This window comes from Papaver somniferum, chromosome 10 (genome assembly GCF_003573695.1).
Source record: "Papaver somniferum cultivar HN1 chromosome 10, ASM357369v1, whole genome shotgun sequence".
Classification (NCBI taxonomy): domain Eukaryota; kingdom Viridiplantae; phylum Streptophyta; class Magnoliopsida; order Ranunculales; family Papaveraceae; genus Papaver; species Papaver somniferum.
In genome coordinates, this window is record NC_039367.1 from 26670724 (window position 1) to 26691396 (window position 20673).

Here is a 20673-nt window from a genome sequence, read left to right on the forward strand (position 1 = left end):
TACATGATGATTAACATAACCCGTTCTGTGGTAGAAATGAAATACGAAAATACATCACCATAATCGGTTTATATATGTAATATGTATAACCGATTACTATAGTCTCTTCATCTTCCTTTCCATAATCGGGTTTTACATGTACCGCATAACCCGATTGTTTTAGTCTCTTCAGAATCGGATTACTTATGTTTCTATATGTACCGATTTCTTACTTGATTCTTTTTTTTGTGTGTAGAATGGACTTCACACACCTAGTATTTTACAATCGAGAGGTAACCTTGGAGAATGTATATAAGTTTGCTTTCGGAGCTGAGACCCGTCTTGAAAAAGCCCTCACATTGATTGATGTGCTTGCACTGGAAGAGATTGTTGAGGTCATGAGGTTCGCTAGGATGAGGAGAAACATTATTTCAGCTGAGAGGGATCGCCACCAAGAGTTGGAAGGTATGTTTGAAGAAATGGTTGAATTATAGCCATGGATGATGCAGAAGTTGCTGCTCTTGATGATGTTGTTTCTGGTGGTGCTGTAGCTGTTCCTGATGCTGGTGTTGGTGCTGGTGGTGGTGCTGCTGCTGCAAATGCTCCTGGTGCTCTTTAAGTTCTTAAGTTTAACTTTTAAATATTAAAACTTTAAGTTTATAAGACTTGTGGTTGTTTTAAGTCTTTTGGGATTGTTGATGTGTGTATTTTGGATGATCTTTTTGTGGTTGATGTTTGTATTTTGGATGATCTTTGCGTTGAACTTAATGCACTTAATGTTTTAATTGATCATATTCTGACATGCCAACAATCGGTCTACTCGATATGTCAAGATAAACCGATTGTGCAAGCAATTTTTCCTGGATGTTTTCCAAGCTAGCTAGAATCAGATCATATATAAAAATATATAAACCGATTGATGTTAGTGAAAATTCAAAATTTAACATGTCTTTAATCGGTGTACGTTGGTCGTAAGAAAAACCGATTCCTTGTGGCATATCAACACAATCGGATTTTACAGACCTTCTAAAATACCGATTATACCAAATTATTTCACGTTTTTCAAAAAAAAAATAGTCGTTAAGGACTTTTTCTATAAATAGAGATCTCACCCTTGGACTCCATTTTCCCCAAAATTGATCATTTTATTCCCCCACACTCCATATAATCCACAACTACTCATTTCATACATCCACATACAAGAAATAACTTCATTTGATTCACTCGAAGATTTGGCAATCACCAAAGCATGGTATACGGAAAATCGACTTAGACGTCAATCCTCCGAAAGGGAGGATTCCACAACCTTTTGGGTTAGGGTGCACAACAAATTTAGCCAAGAGTCTGGGAATCCTAATGCAAGAAGTATCCAACAAGTCCATGATAGGCACCTAGTCATCGAAAATGCGATACTTGCTTTTTTAGCTCTCCAACCTCAGATTTTTAACACTCGCCCTTTCACCTTGTCCATTGCAGAATTTGTAAGTAATTTTTTGGTTTTTTTTACGTAACCCATGTTGTTTTATCTTTCAATGAAACACCACTAACAAATGTAAGTTTTTTTTTTGTGTTTTTGTAGCACAAAGTCGTGAAAAGTGCGCTACTTGGAGGAAAAGGGGGAAGCATTCGCATTCGATGCAAGCTATCACTTATTGGTAGAAAGAATCCCGGAGGATAATCCGGACTACTTGGATAATGTATCGTCTTCGGAGGAGGAAGATTGATGGCTTTAGAAGTTTTTTGTTTAGGTTTTGTGGGTAGACCTCTATGTAAACCCTCGCGAGACTATAACTCGTCCACTAGGGGTTTAAAGGCTTGATGCATATGCTAAATGCATCCTACAATAATAATGGAATGAATGAAAAAAAAATTGTATGAATGGCAACAATCAGTTTATATATGTAATATGTGAAACCCGATTATAGAAATCGGATTATATACATGTCAACTTTAACCGATTATGAATGTCCTCTGTTAATTTGGAAACACCAATCCAGAATCGGTTTACAAGTGCATGAACGTAAACCGATTCTGGGAACTGTTTACGAAAAAAATTAAATTTTTTGATTTTTTGAAGAACTCTCTAACATTAGTTAATTTCACATCCAAAACGTAATTAATCCTTAATATGATTAATTAATCAGGGGTAAAATATGTAGTTAGGTAATTATTTTGATAAGGGGTTGTGTGAAGGTGATTTCTAATGACCTTTTTTTATCATCTAGCTTTAGGCCCCAACTAAGTGGTATATGTCCCAATTTAGCCAAGTAAATTACAGGAAGGCGGAGAATACGAAGGTAAATATCATTTCTTGAGAAATAATAACGATGATAATAATTTTTTACAATAAATCTAGATTCACTGTGCTTTTCACGGTGATATTCCCGCAAGACATAAAAAATGGTGGAACCCACTGAAAAATAAAAACCCACCCTTTTTTTTTTCCCGGTGGAGTCCCGAAACTGTGAATGTGGTGTGCGTAGCATCAATGAATTTTTTAAGGATATGGGATTTGATTGAAATATTATCCTTGTTAACGTGGCAGTGGACATTGGGGGAGAAAATCTTATCCTGCATCAGTAGTAACTGTATTGTACTAGTTGTAGGGCCACTGATCTTATAATAGATTCTTTGATATTGTTTTTGTTTTCTTTGCCTTTAACCTTCACATTTTTTCTTTTTCTTTTTTTTTTTTCGAAAAAGAGGATTAAACCTCATTCGTTCCATAAAACTCCTCCTGCCTCATTGAAGCGAGGAAGGGGGTTGATTACATTTGCATTCCAGATTGGAATTCTAAATTGTTTAAGAGAAAATCTTGTAACGCCTTTAACCTTCACATGATAGATGCTGATGGGTCTTTTGTACCATGCAGATCCTAGGAAAATCAGCCAAAGTTCTCAATCTTTCATTTCTCTCTCTAGGACCAGAAAGGATGGATATCTTATTGATATCTTCTCTACAGGTTAATAACACACCGCAACATATTCTTCCATTTCCTGTGATGACAACATCATGGGAAGTTTGGCAAACCCACTACCATCCACCGGTCCCAATCTTTAATGCTTCCCATTCCCATGAGTTAGAGCATCCACAGTGGGCGAGTATAACTAAAAATTTGGGCTGAGTTTGTAACGCAGTGGGACGGAGTAAAGATCATATCCCAGATCAAGACCAAATCCCAGACCATATTTGGTCGAGACCAAATCCCAAATCCTAATATAGTCGGGCGTAAATTTGAATTACGCTTGTTGGTGGGCGTAAATTTAAAGTACGTTTGTTAACGAACGTAAATTTGGTATCCGTTTGTTAGACGGGCGTAATTAAATTTTACGTTTGAGACGGGCGTAACTGAAATGTACGTTTCATGGGGCGTGAAGGAAAAATCCGCCCGAAGCCAGGCGTTGATTTAAACTCCGTCCCACTCAGGCGTACACCAAAACTCCGTCACAGTCAGGCGTACACCAAAACTCCGTCCCACCCAGACGAACATAGATTTTACGCCCATTCATTTTGTATTACGCCTGACCATAATCAGACGGACATTTGTACAACAAAACTTTTTTATTCATTTTGTATTACGCCTGATCATTAGAACCTACAGAGAAATGAGTGAAACCCATTTGATTACTATTAGAGATCTCATTCGTTTCATGTTAATTACCCATAAAGCTTTGCCCAAACCTCATTCAGTATTAAAAACAATTCCAAGTATAGAAAGTTTAAATCTTTTGCTGCACAAATGGCTCTCTCACTCCAGCGTGAAATTTTGTTACGCCACATTTATCATCAGGCGTACAACAGAACTCCGTCCCACTCAGGCGTATGCCAAAAATCCGTCCCACTCAGACGTACACCAAAAGTCCGTCCTACTCAGGCGTGATTTAGAAACCCGTCCCACATCAAACGTAATTTATATTTACGCCTGTCGTCAGGCGTAAATTTAACGTACGCCCGTCTCAAACGTAATTTATATGTCCGCCCAGAAATCAAACGTAACTGGATTATCCGCCCGTTTTTACGCGGTGATTTATTTTACGCTCGATCAAATTTAGTCTTCGTCCCGTAGCGTCACACTGCAGACTAAACTATTTTTTGGTCGTTTTTTTTGGTCTTTAATCTTTGGTTATACTCGCACCACTGCAGTTGCTCTTACGTAACTCAAACCTTTGGAAACTTCAACGCTGTGTACCTCTCACTAAATACCAAACTTCAGACAGAATCTTCTTGTCTCTATTAAACTTCCTCAATTCTCAGTAATATCTTCTTCTTCTTCTTCTTCTCCTTTGAGGCATTTATACAAGCAGATTCTTTGTATTGTAAAATTCTAAGCTTTAGATGTTTTAAAGAGATATGCAATCGTCAAAGAGTTCTTCAGTTGGAAGCAATGAGGAATTTGCAGAAGTTCTTCGATCATCATGGATTCGTCGATTACATTTGAAACCCACCACATCTTCAATTTTGAAAACCAAAGAAAACCCACCTTCAATAACACCAAAAATTCCTGTAAATTCTCCTCCATCTGATAACCAAACCACCATTTCAACTGATGAATCTCGTACCCCAAGTACCATTTTCGATGCCCCAGTAACTCCTTTACCACAACCGGATAAACCTAGTTCGAAATTGGATACGATTAAGTGTTCATTTCCTGGTTTTGGCCCTTTTCAATTGAAAAACAGAGCATCTGATTCTAATAAAGTTCAAGTTTTGAGAGAAGATGATGATCATTTGGTTGACAATTTCCCAGAAAATATGAACAGTAAGAAAATGAGTTTAGTGAATGATCGTCGCGAAACTCCTTTGTCCCCGTTCTTTCGATATTGGCCTGATTCAAAGAAGAATAGTACACCTACAGAAGAGCAAACCAAGTTTGCAGAATTTGGTACTAGTCCTAATACTAGCAGTATTAGCCATCCCATGTGTGCGCCATCTCTGGAAGCTCTTGCCGGTGGTGGATCTCAGAATAGGCGAGATGAAGGATGTTTGGCTATCACTGGAGTTTCTAACGACAACAAGTATTGCTTGAGAATTGGAGGTGATTGCCTTGCATTTGGTTTGTTACTCTTCCTTGATTTCCATTGAGCTATTTGAAGTTACTTGAAACTAATGAAATGCATGTTTTTCGTGTACTATGCAGGTATCAATTGCCATGAGAATTGTGATAATGGTGGTGCTAGTAGAATCCTCAGGGTATGAACTCTTACATAATGATGACTAAGTATAAATTATTGCATTGATTTTTTACAAATTTGTTGTTGTATCGTAATTAGCCTCATATGCTGCCCTGTACCAGAATCACCATTTTAACTCATAAGAGGAACATGTGATAGATATTAGGTAAGGAAGCAACATTACACTGTGAATAGCTAAACTTATGCATGCAGCACTGCCCTCATAGCCGAAGACATGCTCAGTTATATGTTGTATGTTAAAAGCTCAATTAAGAAACTGAGGTAGTAAGGAAAATGATATGTTGGCATGAACCATTGTATTAAGGAAAAGAAAATTTTCAAATGTCCTGAACCATAATTTGCATTATGGAAATAATATAATGGCGTGAACCATTTGCATTAGCTATGGCTGAAACCATATTCTATAACCGTGAGACCCTGATTTTGTGTTGTCTTATGTCAAGTTTTGTTTAGGTCGAACGTAGTTGAATTATTTAGGTACCTCAAATTGTTTCACCAGCTCCAAAATGTTCTCCTAATTTGATACATAGCGCCGAGATCTTCGGTCCCAAAAGCTTGCAAGATTCTGTGATTAGCAATTTAGCACCATGTTATTAGGTTATGAACCGTGGACTTTCAGCGGAAAAGTTCGTTATAAAACTTGGTTAGATGTAAAAGCTTATATTACGATAGGATGGTACATTTGCAGTATATCACACCAAGTTGAAAGTCGTCCACATTAATAATTTTGTGATTTTATTTTTCGGCTTTTGTTGCTTCATCTAATGATTTTGTTTGAATGATAACAGGATCATCAGCAAAGTGTCGTACTAAGCCAACTCGAAAGGAATGTTTCTACAAACCGAAATGAGACTGGAAAATCTTCTTTCTGGAACATGAACAGATTTCGGAAAGCCGAACTGCTATTATCCATGTTACATCCCTGCAGAAGCAATAGTAAAAGAAAAACGCCCAACTCCTTTGATGAGTTGGCATGCGTGAAATTCAGGAAGTTGGGTCATGAAGACCAGTAGTGTATCAAGGTTGGGAAAAGATCAAAGATGATGTGACAATTTAGCATTACATTATATATTCAATGTCAAAATCGTTATCTTCCTACTGTGCATATCCATGTTGCTTAAATTTTCAGAAGTGTTGCAATAATGTTGCATCTTGAATAATTTTGGTATAAAGGGCCACAAGGGTTCTCCATTGGTTTGCCTATTTTCGCCCACTCCAGTAAATGGTCAATTTCTACTTGATGTTGTATCTCATATTCTCATGTTTTGAAGAACTGTTGGAGGAATTTTGATGCATAATTTCTACAGTAAAACAGCTGATGTAATAACAGGGTCGCCAATTTAGCTCGCCTAGTCGAACCTTTTTTTTTCGAAATCTGCTAACTGGTGGGAGCTAGTAGAAGTCTAGAGTGACTGGTTACTGGAGCTAATTAATTGACAAGGGCAACTTTTAGGAGGCTAAAACCACCTGTGGACGTGCCGTGCCTCGTTTCATGGGCCGTCTGGTGTCCCAACAAGATGTTAGGGTTAAGATTGCCTCACTCATAAATCTAAGTCCAAGACTCCAAATCTCCACACAACAGATCTACTAGCTACGGCGGCGTTGAGCATCACCATTAACCATCTTCTTCATTCAACACCATCACCACTTAATGAATGGTTTTGGATATCATAAACCCTGGAGAGATGAATGGAAAATGGTTGATTTGGATATTTCGTTATGGGCGGTCTCGGAAATGGGGATTTCATAAGTTTGTTTTATCAGTGACACTCTGCTGGTGGTACTCCTTTCTGTTCCCGCGAACATCTTCATAAGCATGACATAGTAAGTACCAAAGAACTGTTAAAATCAGTTTCATTTTTTAATTCTTATTTGCTGATTTTAATTCTTGCTCTCAATGCAGAGATCAGGCATATGAGAAGTCATGCATGGACATCACGAAGCCAGCGGAAGGTATGTTGATCCTGCTCAGAGGGATCATGATATTGGTGTTGGTCAAAGGGTATGAATTGGGCCAACAGAATTTAATACAACAGAATGCAAATGCAGAAAATGAGCTGGATAGTCTCGTCATCTTGCAGTGGATGGTGTGAGCGGAGAGCTAACGGATAAAGCCACAGCTAACAAAAGCCAGCAACTTGGAAAGCAACAATTGGACTAGGACGTGCCAATGGGACTACTATGCGTGCAAGTTGATGAAGAAATTGGAAACTGAAGTGCAGAAGTACAAGAGAGTAGCATTCATGTCGTTAAAAGCATTTGTAAGTTCGGAAGAAATTAGTGTTAGTGTTGTGTACTTGGTCAGTACTATGCGAATGTACTTTAACCACCAAATGAGTAAGTTATTTGAGCTTTTGGTTTCAAGTATATGTCTTTTGACATCTGGGTTTAGAAGCAAACATGAAAACATGTCTTTTAGGTTCCTTCGTGTGGGATTAGCCGAGTTGATAATGATTTTCCAAAACCAATAGTTTCAATTGTGAAGGGAAGTGTCCGACTAAAGTTTACGTTAAGGGTTACTTAAAATTTAACATAAATTTACTGTGTATATGCGAGCATTAGGATGTGGTTTTCTAGTATTGGATAGTTGGGAACTTCAGCTAGAGAGCAATGGTTTTCTAGTATTGGATGGTTAGGAACTTCAGCTAGAGAACATTCCAAATTGCAACCAGAATACACTGTGTTCGGGTGGGTGGTGGGCTCTATTAAACAATGTGGAACCCTATCCAATGGGTTCTTTAGCCGTTATATCTTTGTTGTAATTGTGTTAATCAGAAAATGCAAGTTCAAGAAATTTGTACTTTTTAACAAGGTTGTATGCCCTTCCTTTCTTAAGGAGATTATAGTAGGATTTTGATTTTGCACTGTTTGTTAATTGGTTTTCCCCAACTTACAGTATTGATCATGTGATTCTTTGTGTATATTGCAGAACAGTCAACAGATCCGAGCCGCTAAATATTTTATTGCCGCTGTTCAGAAAATGACTGACAAGAGATTCATGACGGAAGAAAAGAAGTCGGCGCTACATGAAGCTAAACTGGAGGAGCTCCGTTTATCTACAGAGTTCTTACAGAAGATTCAAGCTGGCCAGAAGATTTGCTGATATTAACATAAAATCAGATGTTCTGACAATTGTATAGTTCTCTGATCACCGTAATGACTTCTCCTCTCATCAGTAAATGTTCTTTTTATCATTTTCATTGAGTTTTGTCTAAATTTTAGATGTTCACTTGATTTTTGTGAAGTTGGTCAGAGCATTGTTTGACTTACTTATCACACCGAGTCTGAGTATATAATGTAACTATTTTGAATTTAATGGTCACCGTGCACACTTGGAAGTTCTTGATAATCTGGAACATAGAGCAGGGGCATGTTGTATTCCTTCCTGTTACTCATAACTGGATTAGAAGATTGCAATGAAACAAAGACTACTAAAGATTGTCTCACTGTTATTGTCTTACTTTTTGGTATCTTTATGACGCTAATATCCGATCACCTAAACATTGTTACTTCAGTTTCTTTATTGTTGATTTTATTAGTTTCTCTAATGCTTGGATAATAAGATAATCTTTGCTACCGAAGTTATTATCTTCTCGTTAAAGCTAATTTATTATCATTCAGAAGGCTTCTGACTATACTTTCGTTTGCCCTTGCAGAAGAAAACAAAGTTTGTTGTGGTACAAACAAACCAACAATTATCATCATGGCCCCTTAAACTTCAACTTTAGAAAAAAATTGTGAATGATCATGCTGCAAGCTTCCAAGATTTGAGATGGTTGTGCAAAATGCTGCGTAGAGACGTATGATTTTATTTAGGACCACATAAGTCGCCCAGAATACAATCTTAGTGAATTTAAGTTGCCAGTTATTGTTTCCAGTCCTTCGATTTGAGAAAGTTGTGCAAAATGTTTCGTAGAGACCTATGGTTGTATTTTGGTCCACATAAGTCGTCAACACATAGTAAAAATAAGAATTATGTTGCTAGTTTGCAACATTGTGAAGGAATGCTTCAATACCTGAGCCAGTTGGGACATTGCTTATGTTTTTGGTCTTCTAATTTTTCTTTTTGTCAGGTGCGAAATCATTAGGAATGGAATGAAAGAATATCCAACACCCATGGGACCAACTCCGCTTTATGTTTAAGACTTGGTGACAATATGCACAGCCGCATTGTTGATTCTCTAAAACTTGATCGAGAGTTGAGATATGCCTGTTTATATCCCAAGGATGTAGAGCAGACTAGATTGCATTGAAGAATCTTTTTTGGTTTTGTGACCTGATGCTTTGTGTATGTGTTTCGGGGTATTGATAAACTATAATTGGGCTCACATGCTGAATATTCAGTATCAACAGAGAAAATCTGGAACCCTGATTTTGGGCATACTGAAATCTTAGCATACTGCATAACGATAAAAGAGGTTATGAAATAGCAAAATCAGATTACCCCTTAACCCAATTTTTTTTAATGGCAAAACTGCCCTTTACGTATTAGTGTTAGTAATATTGATTAGTGATTAAATATTTTGTTTAGTGATTAAGAATTATAAAGGTTGTTTAGATGATTTTTTGGATCATGGTTCGGTGAAACAAGTTGAGGTTCGGCTCACATCTATGAGCCAAATCTACCAATTGATGAACGGTTCGGCTCACTGAATCTGTTTGCTGCATGCGCCGAACCTATAATTTTCAATTCCAACCCTTTTGCTAGACACTAGTTCGGCTTATATGAAAGTTTCATAGTAAGCCGAACATCATCCTGAATAGCCCGAAAAAAAGATAATTACTGGTTCGGCTTATATTTCGAAAATCGTATGAGCCGAACATCAATTTGTTATTTTTTGGGTTAAAATATTGTTATTGGTTCGCACATATTGAGAATATCGTAATAGCCGAACCTCGTAAATGTGCTAGGTTCGGCACATATTATGATTATCGAATACGCTGAACTCCCATGCATCTCTATCTGTGACTAGGTTCGGCTTGAAATTTCATGCGGAATTGTTCATATACACTTACAGGAAGCTTTTGTGAAGAACAGTTCGGCTAAAAACGCAACTCAATTTTGAGCCGAACCCAACACTGTACCGTCATTTAATCGATGGAAAACAACAAATAGGAGACTGGGTTTATAAAACTTACTTTCTTATCCTCATTTTCGGAGTTGGAGATGCAGTTGGTTCAATTGGTGGTTGATTTTCAGTTTCTACACCTTCATCTTCAATTGGTTCTTCTTCTTCAATTGATGGATTAGAAGACGATTTGGTTTGCCTAGTCCTGCTTTTCTTTGTACGAGTCATTATGTGGTTGAGTTTAATCGACGATCAAATTTTTACGAATCGACAATTAATCACGATGATGAATTTTTTTTTCTCGCAGGAAGGGGAAGAGTTCGGCTAGAGGAGTAGGAAGAAAAAGAGATGTTAAGGGAAAAACTGATTTTGATTTTTTAGAAAACTGATTTTAGATTTTTGTACTAAAAGTATATAGATAATTGAACTACCCATAGAGTACCCCTTATAAGGTCACCCAAGATGGAATTATTGTCTTGTGTGCCTAGAAAGATTTAGGTATGTCCAAAATCAGGAGTCTTACGAATGTGCACGAAGACTAAGGCTTTTATGTCAATTTATATTTGATTATGTATGAGGCTGTTTGCTTCTTCGCAGTAACCTTTGTTTGGAAACTTTGACTGACTGCTTTGGAACTCACTAACTCATGTAAAACTGCCAAACATACATTTGTTTATAGCTTCTGGTGCGAAATGAAATGAAATCCTTTCTGTTTATCAACAATAATAATCTCCATGCCGCTTTGAAGCGAGAAAAGATACGCTCAATTTAGCTTGCCTAGTCGAACCTTATTTTTCCGAAATCTGCTAACTGGGTGGGAGCTAGTAGAAGTCTAGAAAATGACTAATTACTACAGCTAGTTAATTGGCAAGGGCATGTCGGCAGAAGTATTGGTCGTGTCGCACAGCTCTCAAAACCTCCCCACCAGCCCAGATCCCATGTGCGTCATACCACAACTAACGGTCTCTTCTTTTATATGTTCATGGGAGAAATACAAGCTAGCAGACACATGGTTTTCATTATTTTTCTTTCTTTTTTATGTCTTCATGTATTAACGTTTTTGCAGGATGAATTTAAAGAAGTTGACCAGTAATCACTAAAATATATGGATTCATGCGACGAAGATCTATCTAGAGATTCAGAGAGGTGTATAGTAGTAAGTAGCTAGTGTAGAAGTGAAGTCCATACATACACAGAGTACTGCTAAATGTTGGATCAAAATTTTAAGAGACATGTTATGAAGATTAGGAGCAGGATGGTGGTAATGACCATGAAGAGTGCCAGACGAGCTTCTACGACGATGATATTGAGGATGATAGTATGTGTTGCATTCTTCATGATTCTACATCAAATCACTAGTCTATTCCTAATTCATTTGAGATCTTCCTCATCTTCTCGCATAAGCTCAACAAACATTCCAGGTACGTAATTCCACGAGTTCCTTACCATATATTACATTCTTGAGTGTCTTTTCTTTTTAAGCCTTTACCTGTTTATTATGTTTGTTTTGAAACAAAGCATTAGAAACATAATCCAGGGTGTACACTCTTAAGAACAAATTATGAAGATTGTTTATGCTGTGTTAATTCTGAAAACCGGCTTACAAAGATAAGATTGTCCAAGACTTATTAACTGCTTCTTATTATTAAGGGTCATCATTTTTGGTTGTTGCAGGAAAATTGACTTCCCAGTTAATCACAACAAACCATTTAAAGGCCATCCGAAAGCAATCATTCCAACAGCAAAAGAGGCCTAGATCAACCCAACCCCTCATCAATTGTGACAAAACTCACAAACTTCATGATATCTGTATCCTAAACATGCCAACAACATTAGACCCAGGTACATACACATTTCATGTTTTTGACCCTTTTTCAAACCCCTCAGTGATCTTCATAAAATCAGACCATACCCAAGGAAGTTGGACAGTACGGCAATGTCGCAAGTAAAAGAACTCACTCTCATCACCACCTCTTCCACTACAAAGATTCACTGCCAGATTCAACACCAAGCTCCAGCTCTCGTATTCAGTGCAGAAGGGTATACAGGAAACCTCTCCCATGATTTCAATGATGGCATCATTCCTCTATTTGTGACTATCCGGTCACTTTTTCCTGACGGAGACTACCCCATCCTCGTCGTCTCCACATCAAATGACTGGTGGTTCAGTAAGTATGCTGAACTGCTCGAACGCTTCACTCCACATCCGATTATTTACCTGGAAAACAGCACGGAAACGCATTGTTTTCCGTCCACAACTACTATAGGCCTCATATCGCATGGTTTCATGACTATAAATTCTACATTGTTACCCCAGCTCTGACGGCAATTTCTTCGGTTTTCATTCTCTCTTGGGAGCTGCCTATGATGGTATAACGGAGCATAACTGGCCTATTAGAAAACGTCGTAGGAAACGACCAATTCTTGTGTTGGTGGGCAGGACGGCCAGTGCTCAAGTAGGCCGAGTGATCTTGAACCAAGCTGATGTTGAGTTTTTAGCAAAAAGAGTAGGTTTTGAAGTTGCAGTTTTCGAGCCAAATGCGTTCCAATCACTGAGTCAGGCGTATGAGCTAATAAATAAAAGTCATGCAATGGTGGGTGTTCATGGAGCTGCCTTAACTCATTCTCTTTTTCTTAGACCTGGGTCAGTTTTTATACAGGTAGTTCCACTTGGGGTAGATTGGCTTGCAGAGACTATGGGAATTCGGCAAAAGAGATGGGTTTAGAGTATATGAAGTACAAGATTGAAGCGAAGGAGAGTAGTTTAGCAGAGAAATATGGAAAGAATCATCTTGCTTTGAAAAATCCTATGGAGTTCATGAAAAATAATTGGTCTATACAGAGGGATATTTACTTGAGGGAGCAGAATGTTAGAATCGATTTGGTTAGGTTTGGCAAGTATTTGAAGAGTGCATATAAGAAAGCGAAACACTTCATGGCTGAAATGGGCTAGTCTTTGATCTTTCACATGGCGAATGAAATGGTTTTTGTTGCACGAAATAGGTCCACAAAAGTTTCATTTTTGCTCCTTAGACAAATTTTTGTCAAACTTGTTAATATACATGGGGTACAATTGGTTTTAAAATGGGGTACAATAGTAATAGTAAGGCCAAGCAGTATGATGCACCATTTCCCTTCCCTATCTCTCATTTTTAGGGATAAATTCCAAAATCCTACCATTATGGTTTCCCATATTTCTACAAGCCAAGGGATATCTCTCCCCTTCTCTATAAAGTGTATCATATCTGATAAGCTTTGTAGGGAAGGGAAATGTGGTTTTCGTCAAAAATCCTGCTTTATCGTTGAGACGGAAATTGAGTTTTCGTAGCATAATTGGCGGAAACTCAGTTTCCGTATCTGAAAATATATTTGTTTGACCTTTTTTTTACACCTCTCCCACACCCCATCCTAACCATCCATCACTAATAACGGCTCTATCCTCTCCACCGTCGGATCGCAACGGTCATATTTTCAAAAATTCTCTATAAATACAACTCTTACTCTCTATTCAAATCACTCCAAATCAATTGATTGCTTATCTCTCCTCCAATTGATTTCTTAATTCTCTCCTTTTACCATAGTTGTTTCATTTCTATCTTTATCTTCTACTACTCAAGTTCTTCTATTTTTTGGTTAGATTCGAAATGGTTAATAATTTTACACATCAGGAAGAGGTTGATGTTACTACTACCTATATTTATGTGAGTTGGGATGAAATTGTGGGTGCGCAACAAAAAACCTCGTTATTTTGGATACGTATTCATGAAGTATTTGTCGAACGCAACGACAATCTCAATGGAAGAGATTGGACTTTCTTAAAAACAAATATGAAAGCAATAAAAAAAGATGTCAGAGAATTTTTCGGCATTCTTAATGCTATATACCGACAACACAAAAGCGGTGCGTCACATGAAGATTTGGTAAGTTTTTTTACATTTATTAGATATTTTTAGGTTTGTTGCATTTAACTAAAATTTTGTTACACAATATTGCAGACAAAAGAAGGTAGGGAGCAATTTCAGTGGAAAACTGGCCAACCTCTCAAGTTTGATGTATGTTATGAATTGTTTCGAAAAAAGGTCCAGGGATTTAATCATGAACTCAGTGTATCCCAAAATAGTCATTGGTTTGAAAATCATTCTAACTTTGTACCCGTCGAAGACGGTACAAAAGTTTTGCCTAACGGACAGACTCGTGGGAATTACAAGTATAATGCTCGTCCTATAGGAACAAAAACATCCAAATTGCAAGCAAGACAGACGAAGGATCGGGAGCGCGGTATATTCAAAGAAGGTGATGTGGGGAGTTCTTCGGTTAAGATGGAAGAAGATAAGATCTATCAACAGAGTGCAAATATTTTGGATTATCTTAAGGAAACACGATCAAGGAATGAACTAATAAAAGCGGAACAAGAACCCCAATACCAAACAATGTGGGTGTCTACTCAACAACCGAGTTATCTAATGGAAGAACAACTCAATTTGCAGAACCTCCACCACCAAGCTTATCAAATGCATCAACCACAAATGCATTACGACGAAGATGATATAATAATGAGTATGGATATTAGTAAGTTAGGTCGAAACAAAAAAAAAATTATCGACACAAGCAAAAGGATATCATGAAGAGGTCGAATATAATCAGCGTTGAATATTCAGAAGATGAAGATGTAATCCATCTCTAAATTGTTTTTTCCTTTAATTGAGTTTAGTTTTAGTTTTCATTATAGTTTCAAATTAAAAGTGTTGTCTTCATTTGTTGTTTGAACTAATGAAAGGTTTGAATTTCGAGTAACCATTGTTCATTAATAACTAAGAATAGAAATTACACGCCCTACCAAGACATTTAACTAAGAATAGAAATTACACGCCCTACCCAGACATTTAACTAAGAATAGAAATTATTAGACATTTAATCATAGTGGAATGTTAAGATGAACACATTACATGTTATTATTTTTCCAGGTACGAGATTCAACTATCAATGCCGCTTCGAAATGATAAAACGGTTCCTTTATCCATTTGGTATATGCCTCTTGTGCCGCAAACCTTTCCCTTATATGTATAGGGAGAAACTCATGGAACTTGGCGCACAAATTCTTACCATGAATTGTCCTTCTGCAAACGTAGTTTGCTGTATACCGATGGCGTGGTTCCTTGTAATCGCTCATATTTTTAACGAAAGGACCCCCTGAAACTTCAGTCCAAAATATACTATCATGTTCTTTTTCTTTATAAATATCCTTAACAATGTAATCATTTTTAATTCATTGTCTTCTTCAACATCCTTTAATCTTTCCCATAATTGGAACTGTTCTTAACCACGTTTCTTTGCCTTGAGTTTCTCTTCATATTCTAATGCAGCCGATGACGAAGATATGGTTTCTCTTGTGCATTGTTTGCTTAACACTTCTTCCATCACCTTGATCCATTTAGAAGGTGATGAATACGTAGTTGCGTTCTTAGTTGCTTGTTCGCTTCTCTTATGTATCTCTTCTTTCGTTGCGTCAATTGCTTTGGTTGTTCTCTTGCATCTTCTAAGTATGTGTTCGATGGAATTGGTAGTTGATGAAGGATTTGCCATTGAAAACTTGTTTAACTTAGATTTTCACCTCAATAATATCCTTTGAACACAAAATTGAGTTATCTTCCTTATATAGACGGATGCCCAACGACTATATTTCTTAGAACTCGTACCCAACGGCTATATTTTTTATAAATCGTGCACAACAGCTATATTTCTTCGAACTCGCGCTCAACGGCTATATTTCTTAGAATTCGCGCCCAACGGCTATTTTTCTTAGAACTCGCACCCAACGACTATTTTTCTTCCTATAAAACTCGACTAAACAAAATCACTTCGTCTAACCAACAACAAACTTAAATCATTCTCAAATATAAACCACAATCATGTATTCAAACATTGCGAATAGAAAAGTAAAACAGATTGTATGTGTGGAAAAAACATAGGTTTGTCCATGTTGTTTCATGGATAGCCATAGTTTGCTTCAATGCCCATGGCTATATACAAAATGTCCATAAAGAGGTTGTACCGGCACTAGGAAGGTAAAGGAGTCCATACTGGAGAAAATAAGGTATTTGGAATGTGAATATGCTAACTGTCCTGCAGAAGCACAATGTTTGGAGGATGCAATGAAAGATGCATTCAAACAAGAAAAGGTTGACGAACTGTGCAAGAATTTGAAACTTAAAGTAAAGGTGGAGTTTGAATGCATCAAGGGGATTCCATGTGAAACTCAGGGTTGTATTTTCTTTATGGAAATTCGTCGGTCCAGTGCAAAGAAAACCTATGGTAAACGTTACTGGAAATGTCCTAAATGTGAAACGGTGGAATGGACTGAATAAATGTTGTTATTTTTTAATTTAATCAGGAGTTTGAATATGAACTAATGTAATGTGCTTTATAATTAGTAAAATTATTTTTTTTTCAAATTTTAACGAGTTTAAATTTGATGAACATGATTTAATGTGCTTTTACAATAATTAAGTACGTGCAACAAGCAATTAAACCAATAAGCGACCCTATTGGAAGAGTTGTGTCTCGTGAGGGTTTATATAGAGATATACCCACAAAACGTTTCATCATTTGGGTTGTTTACTCTTTATCTGAATCTTCCGAGGATGTATCTTCTGCACCTTGTTCGTGGGTCATACTCATAAGGGATGTTGTTTTTTAACATCAAGTACAGATATACAAGCGGAAATTCGAGTGGTGTTTTTTTGAATAACTAGTCAATGCCTCCGCCTCTTACAAGCAAATAAAACAATATCAATTACAATTTAATTATTCAAAATTAATAACTACACATACTTAGGTATAAATAGGTTAATTGTTTACGATCTCGAATTCCACTGGAGCCCTAAATAGGTATAAAGTTTTCTGAATCGTTACGTATTTTGTCACTTCAGCCGTTATAACATTTAATCTTGTTCTTAGGTAACCATTGTTTCTCTCATTTGGATTTCCGGTATTGATAGTAAAACTTTGGAGCAATTGTTCCCAAATGTTTGCGTTAACTCCTTCTTCATTTTGTTGATAAACTTCGATCCATGAACTAACAATCATTTCGTCTTCTGCCGAATTATAACCCACCATAATTATTAAGAAAGAAACGTGTTGCTTTGTAAATAATAATTTGGAAACAAAAGTGTTTTTTTTAGATGTAGATGAAAGTAGGTCGATCTAATGTGTTCATTGGTAAACCATTTGTGATCTATTTATACATGGTAAGTATACATATCCATATACTGTACAAAGAGATTACTCTTACTGTGCAAATAGATTTCACTAGGAAGTATATATGTCCATATACTGTACAAAGAGATTACACAGATAAGTATACATATCCAAATACTGTACAAATGTGATTTTACAGATAAGTATATACATATCCAAATATTGTACAAATGAGATTTCACAGATAAGTTTATACATATCCAAATACTGTAAAAAGAGATTTCATGGAGTAATCTACTATCAGGCTTAAATACCCAACTCATAATCGTAAACCACATGGCCGTAAGATAAAAACATAATTATTCTGATACATAATTCAAGCCTAAAAATATTTTAAAGTCCATCTTACATATGTCTTTAGCACTAAGACTTTAAACAAACACAAAAGTTAAAGGTTTATCATTCATCCTCTTCCTCCTCGTCGTCATCACTATCACCATCATCATCATCTTCATCATCATCTCCACCATCTTCATATTCGTTTACCACATGTCCGTCTCCATAAACATGTTCATCTTCAGGTTTAAATTCATCCGGGATTTGGTCATTGTAGTCTCCATAATAATCAAATGCACCATCCTCGTTTTCACCGGGAACAATTTTTTCTTCTAAATCCGTATCATCATAATCTCCATCCGATGATGGAAGTACCACGTATTCCATATCTGAACCCTCCAAATTAGACAAGTCCCCTGCCTGGCCTCCTCTACCCGGACGCGCAACAATGTGCTTGACAAGATCCGTTCTTAGTTGTAGGTGCAAATCTAGGTTTTTCAGAGTTGACATAAAAACACAACCTTCATTGGTAGGTTCTGGAATCGGAACAGGAACAACTCTGCCCCAATTCGTATCCCGACGTTCAAGCTCAATGATCATGTTGTGTAAAATAAGACAACATTTCATAATTAGGTTCAAGTCATGGTCATACCAATACTTACACGGTGATCCGACAATTCGGAATTTAGCTTGAAGCACTCCAAAAGCACGCTCGACATCCTTTATTTTATCCATTTGATACTTGTTGAATCTCATATACTCTGGAATGTCCAATGTCTGACTGAAAGCTTGTAAAGTTGTAGTCAACTTTGGATAGATACCATCGGCTAAGAAATAACCCATATTGTATTGGTGACTGTTGATGACATAATTACATGGAGGTTCTACACCCTTTAGCATGTTATCGAAAAGGGATGAGTGTGCCAACACATTCTAATCGTTATTTGATCCGACATTCCAAAAAAAGCATGCCAAAACCACAAATCATATGATGCCACCGCCTCTAGTACCATAGTACTCTCTTTCTCTTTACCCGGTAAACTCCTTGCCAAGCTACCAGACAATTCTTCCATGGACACTGCATACAATTAACACTACCAAGCATTCCTGGAAATCCTCGTTCCGCATTCTCAGCTAACAACCTCTGAACATCTTCAGAAGTGGGTTGACGTAAATATCTTTCTCCAAAAGTCATGCAAACGGTGTGGAAAAATATTTTTAGATAATAGTATATTGTGGTAGCACCCATACGAGTGTAAATCATCAACACTATCAGTTGCCGTACTTTTGCACAAACATTTCATCACACAACAACTAATTTCATGTGTGTAGAATGCCCCATAGTACTAGTTGCTTCCGGACGTTGATGCCATTCAGGATCCACTTCAAGCAATTTTCCTAACAATTTCTCGAATAATTCTTCCTCATGCCTAGACGTTGTTTGAATTTTCTTGAGGTATAACCAGTTCCCGGTGCAAAATAATTATTCATAATTTTCGCATCATGCCACGCTCGATCTTGGGTAATTACACTACGGGTCTGCACCTCCCTAGGTATCGGCTGTCGAATGATACGCAGACGTTCATCCAAACACAATTGTGTAAACATTAGAAAAGATTTTTCTTCTTCATCACTAGAAGTATCTAAATGTATTTCGTATTTAAATCTCACATAAGTACGCATAAGACTCATTTTGTACCTTCCCAAACAACAAACATAATATCAATTTGTCTATACCATACATAAATACAAGCTAATCAATGTGATAATACATCAATAGAATAGTAGTTTACAAACATTTCATTCAACAAATCAAGAGATGCATCACACAACAAGACATAATCATGGATTTTTCACTAAATCAATGTCTTTATGATATTATTGAATTGCATACTACATAACTAACCAACCTGATATCAACTAAAATCAAAATCAAATTAATTTTAAACCCTAGAATTACAATCACTCACCTTTGATGATTCTGTGGACGGAAAACGAAATTGAAGGATGAATTTATTTCACCTTGGAGTAACGATCAAACCCTTTTAATTTAAGCCAATGATTCGCAATGAATCACCATGAAATTAAAGGGGGGTTGGAGAGGGATTTAGAGAGAAAGAAAATAGAGAAGAAGATGAAGTGGGAGGAAGAATCAGTCTCCTGGAACTTTATTCCTCTATGACGGAAACCGAGTTTCCGTCTGGTCAAGTCAACTAATTGACTTGACGGAAACTCAGTTTCCGTATGACACTATTCAGACGGAAACTCAGTTCCCGTCTCGTGTAGGGAAGGGATGCAGCGCCACCATAGTGGAGCTTCCTTGTGACAAGTATCCCTTCCCTACAAATGAGGGATAGGGAAGAGATGAGGTTGATGATAATGCTTGCTCTAATAAAAATCAGCTATCACTATCAGAATGAATTGATCGGTGGCACTAGACATAAGTTTAGTAGCACACAAATATTTATTAAATTTTGAGCTTCGCAATGGTAAAAACTCTCAATATAAACAAACATATAGCAAAATGGATGAGAAGAAAACATTATAGAAGAGTGTTATTTCTCTCACTTTTATCTTGTTATCCTATTTACTCTCTAGACTCTAGTGTATTTCAACTTTCAAGAGGTTGTAAAGTACTGTAAATCTGACTTTTTATAGCCTCTCGAAAGAATTTAAAAGGCGAAAACTAATGTCAATGACAATAGTAAAAGAGCCTCATAGTAAAAAATCAATTTTATTTACTGCAAACAAATATAATAAATGCATCATTTATATTTGTTTTGAAACTTTTAGCAAAAGATTCTAGATGGATCTAGGGATACGCTCATAACAAGACTTAAAAACGACAAACGGTGTACTCGTACGAAGGACCTAACTTCTGAAAATAATTAAGCTTCAAA

The 20673-nt window shown here is 36.8% G+C and overlaps 1 protein-coding gene across 1 annotated transcript; it reads left to right on the forward strand.

Moving 5' to 3' along the window:
• Positions 1–4194: 4194 nt before the first annotated feature.
• On the forward strand, positions 4195–6419 carry LOC113319380. The gene is made up of 3 exons (XM_026567641.1): positions 4195–5014; positions 5117–5169; positions 5960–6419. The coding sequence occupies exons 1-3, from the start codon at positions 4330–4332 to the stop codon at positions 6182–6184; spliced, it is 963 nt and encodes a 320-aa protein (XP_026423426.1). The 5' UTR covers positions 4195–4329; the 3' UTR covers positions 6185–6419.
• The last annotated feature ends 14254 nt before the right edge of the window (positions 6420–20673 follow it).

What these genes read in the sequence shown, in the direction of transcription:
- LOC113319380 (XM_026567641.1), top strand. Translation starts at nt 4,330, where the DNA reads ATGCAATCGTCAAAGAGTTCTTCAGTTGGAAGCAATGAGGAATTTGCA. An exon ending in GTATTGCTTGAGAATTGGAG is followed by an intron (nt 5,015 to 5,116) that starts GTGATTGCCTTG and finishes TGTACTATGCAG; the next exon opens with GTATCAATTGCCATGAGAAT. An exon ending in GTGCTAGTAGAATCCTCAGG is followed by an intron (nt 5,170 to 5,959) that starts GTATGAACTCTT and finishes GAATGATAACAG; the next exon opens with GATCATCAGCAAAGTGTCGT.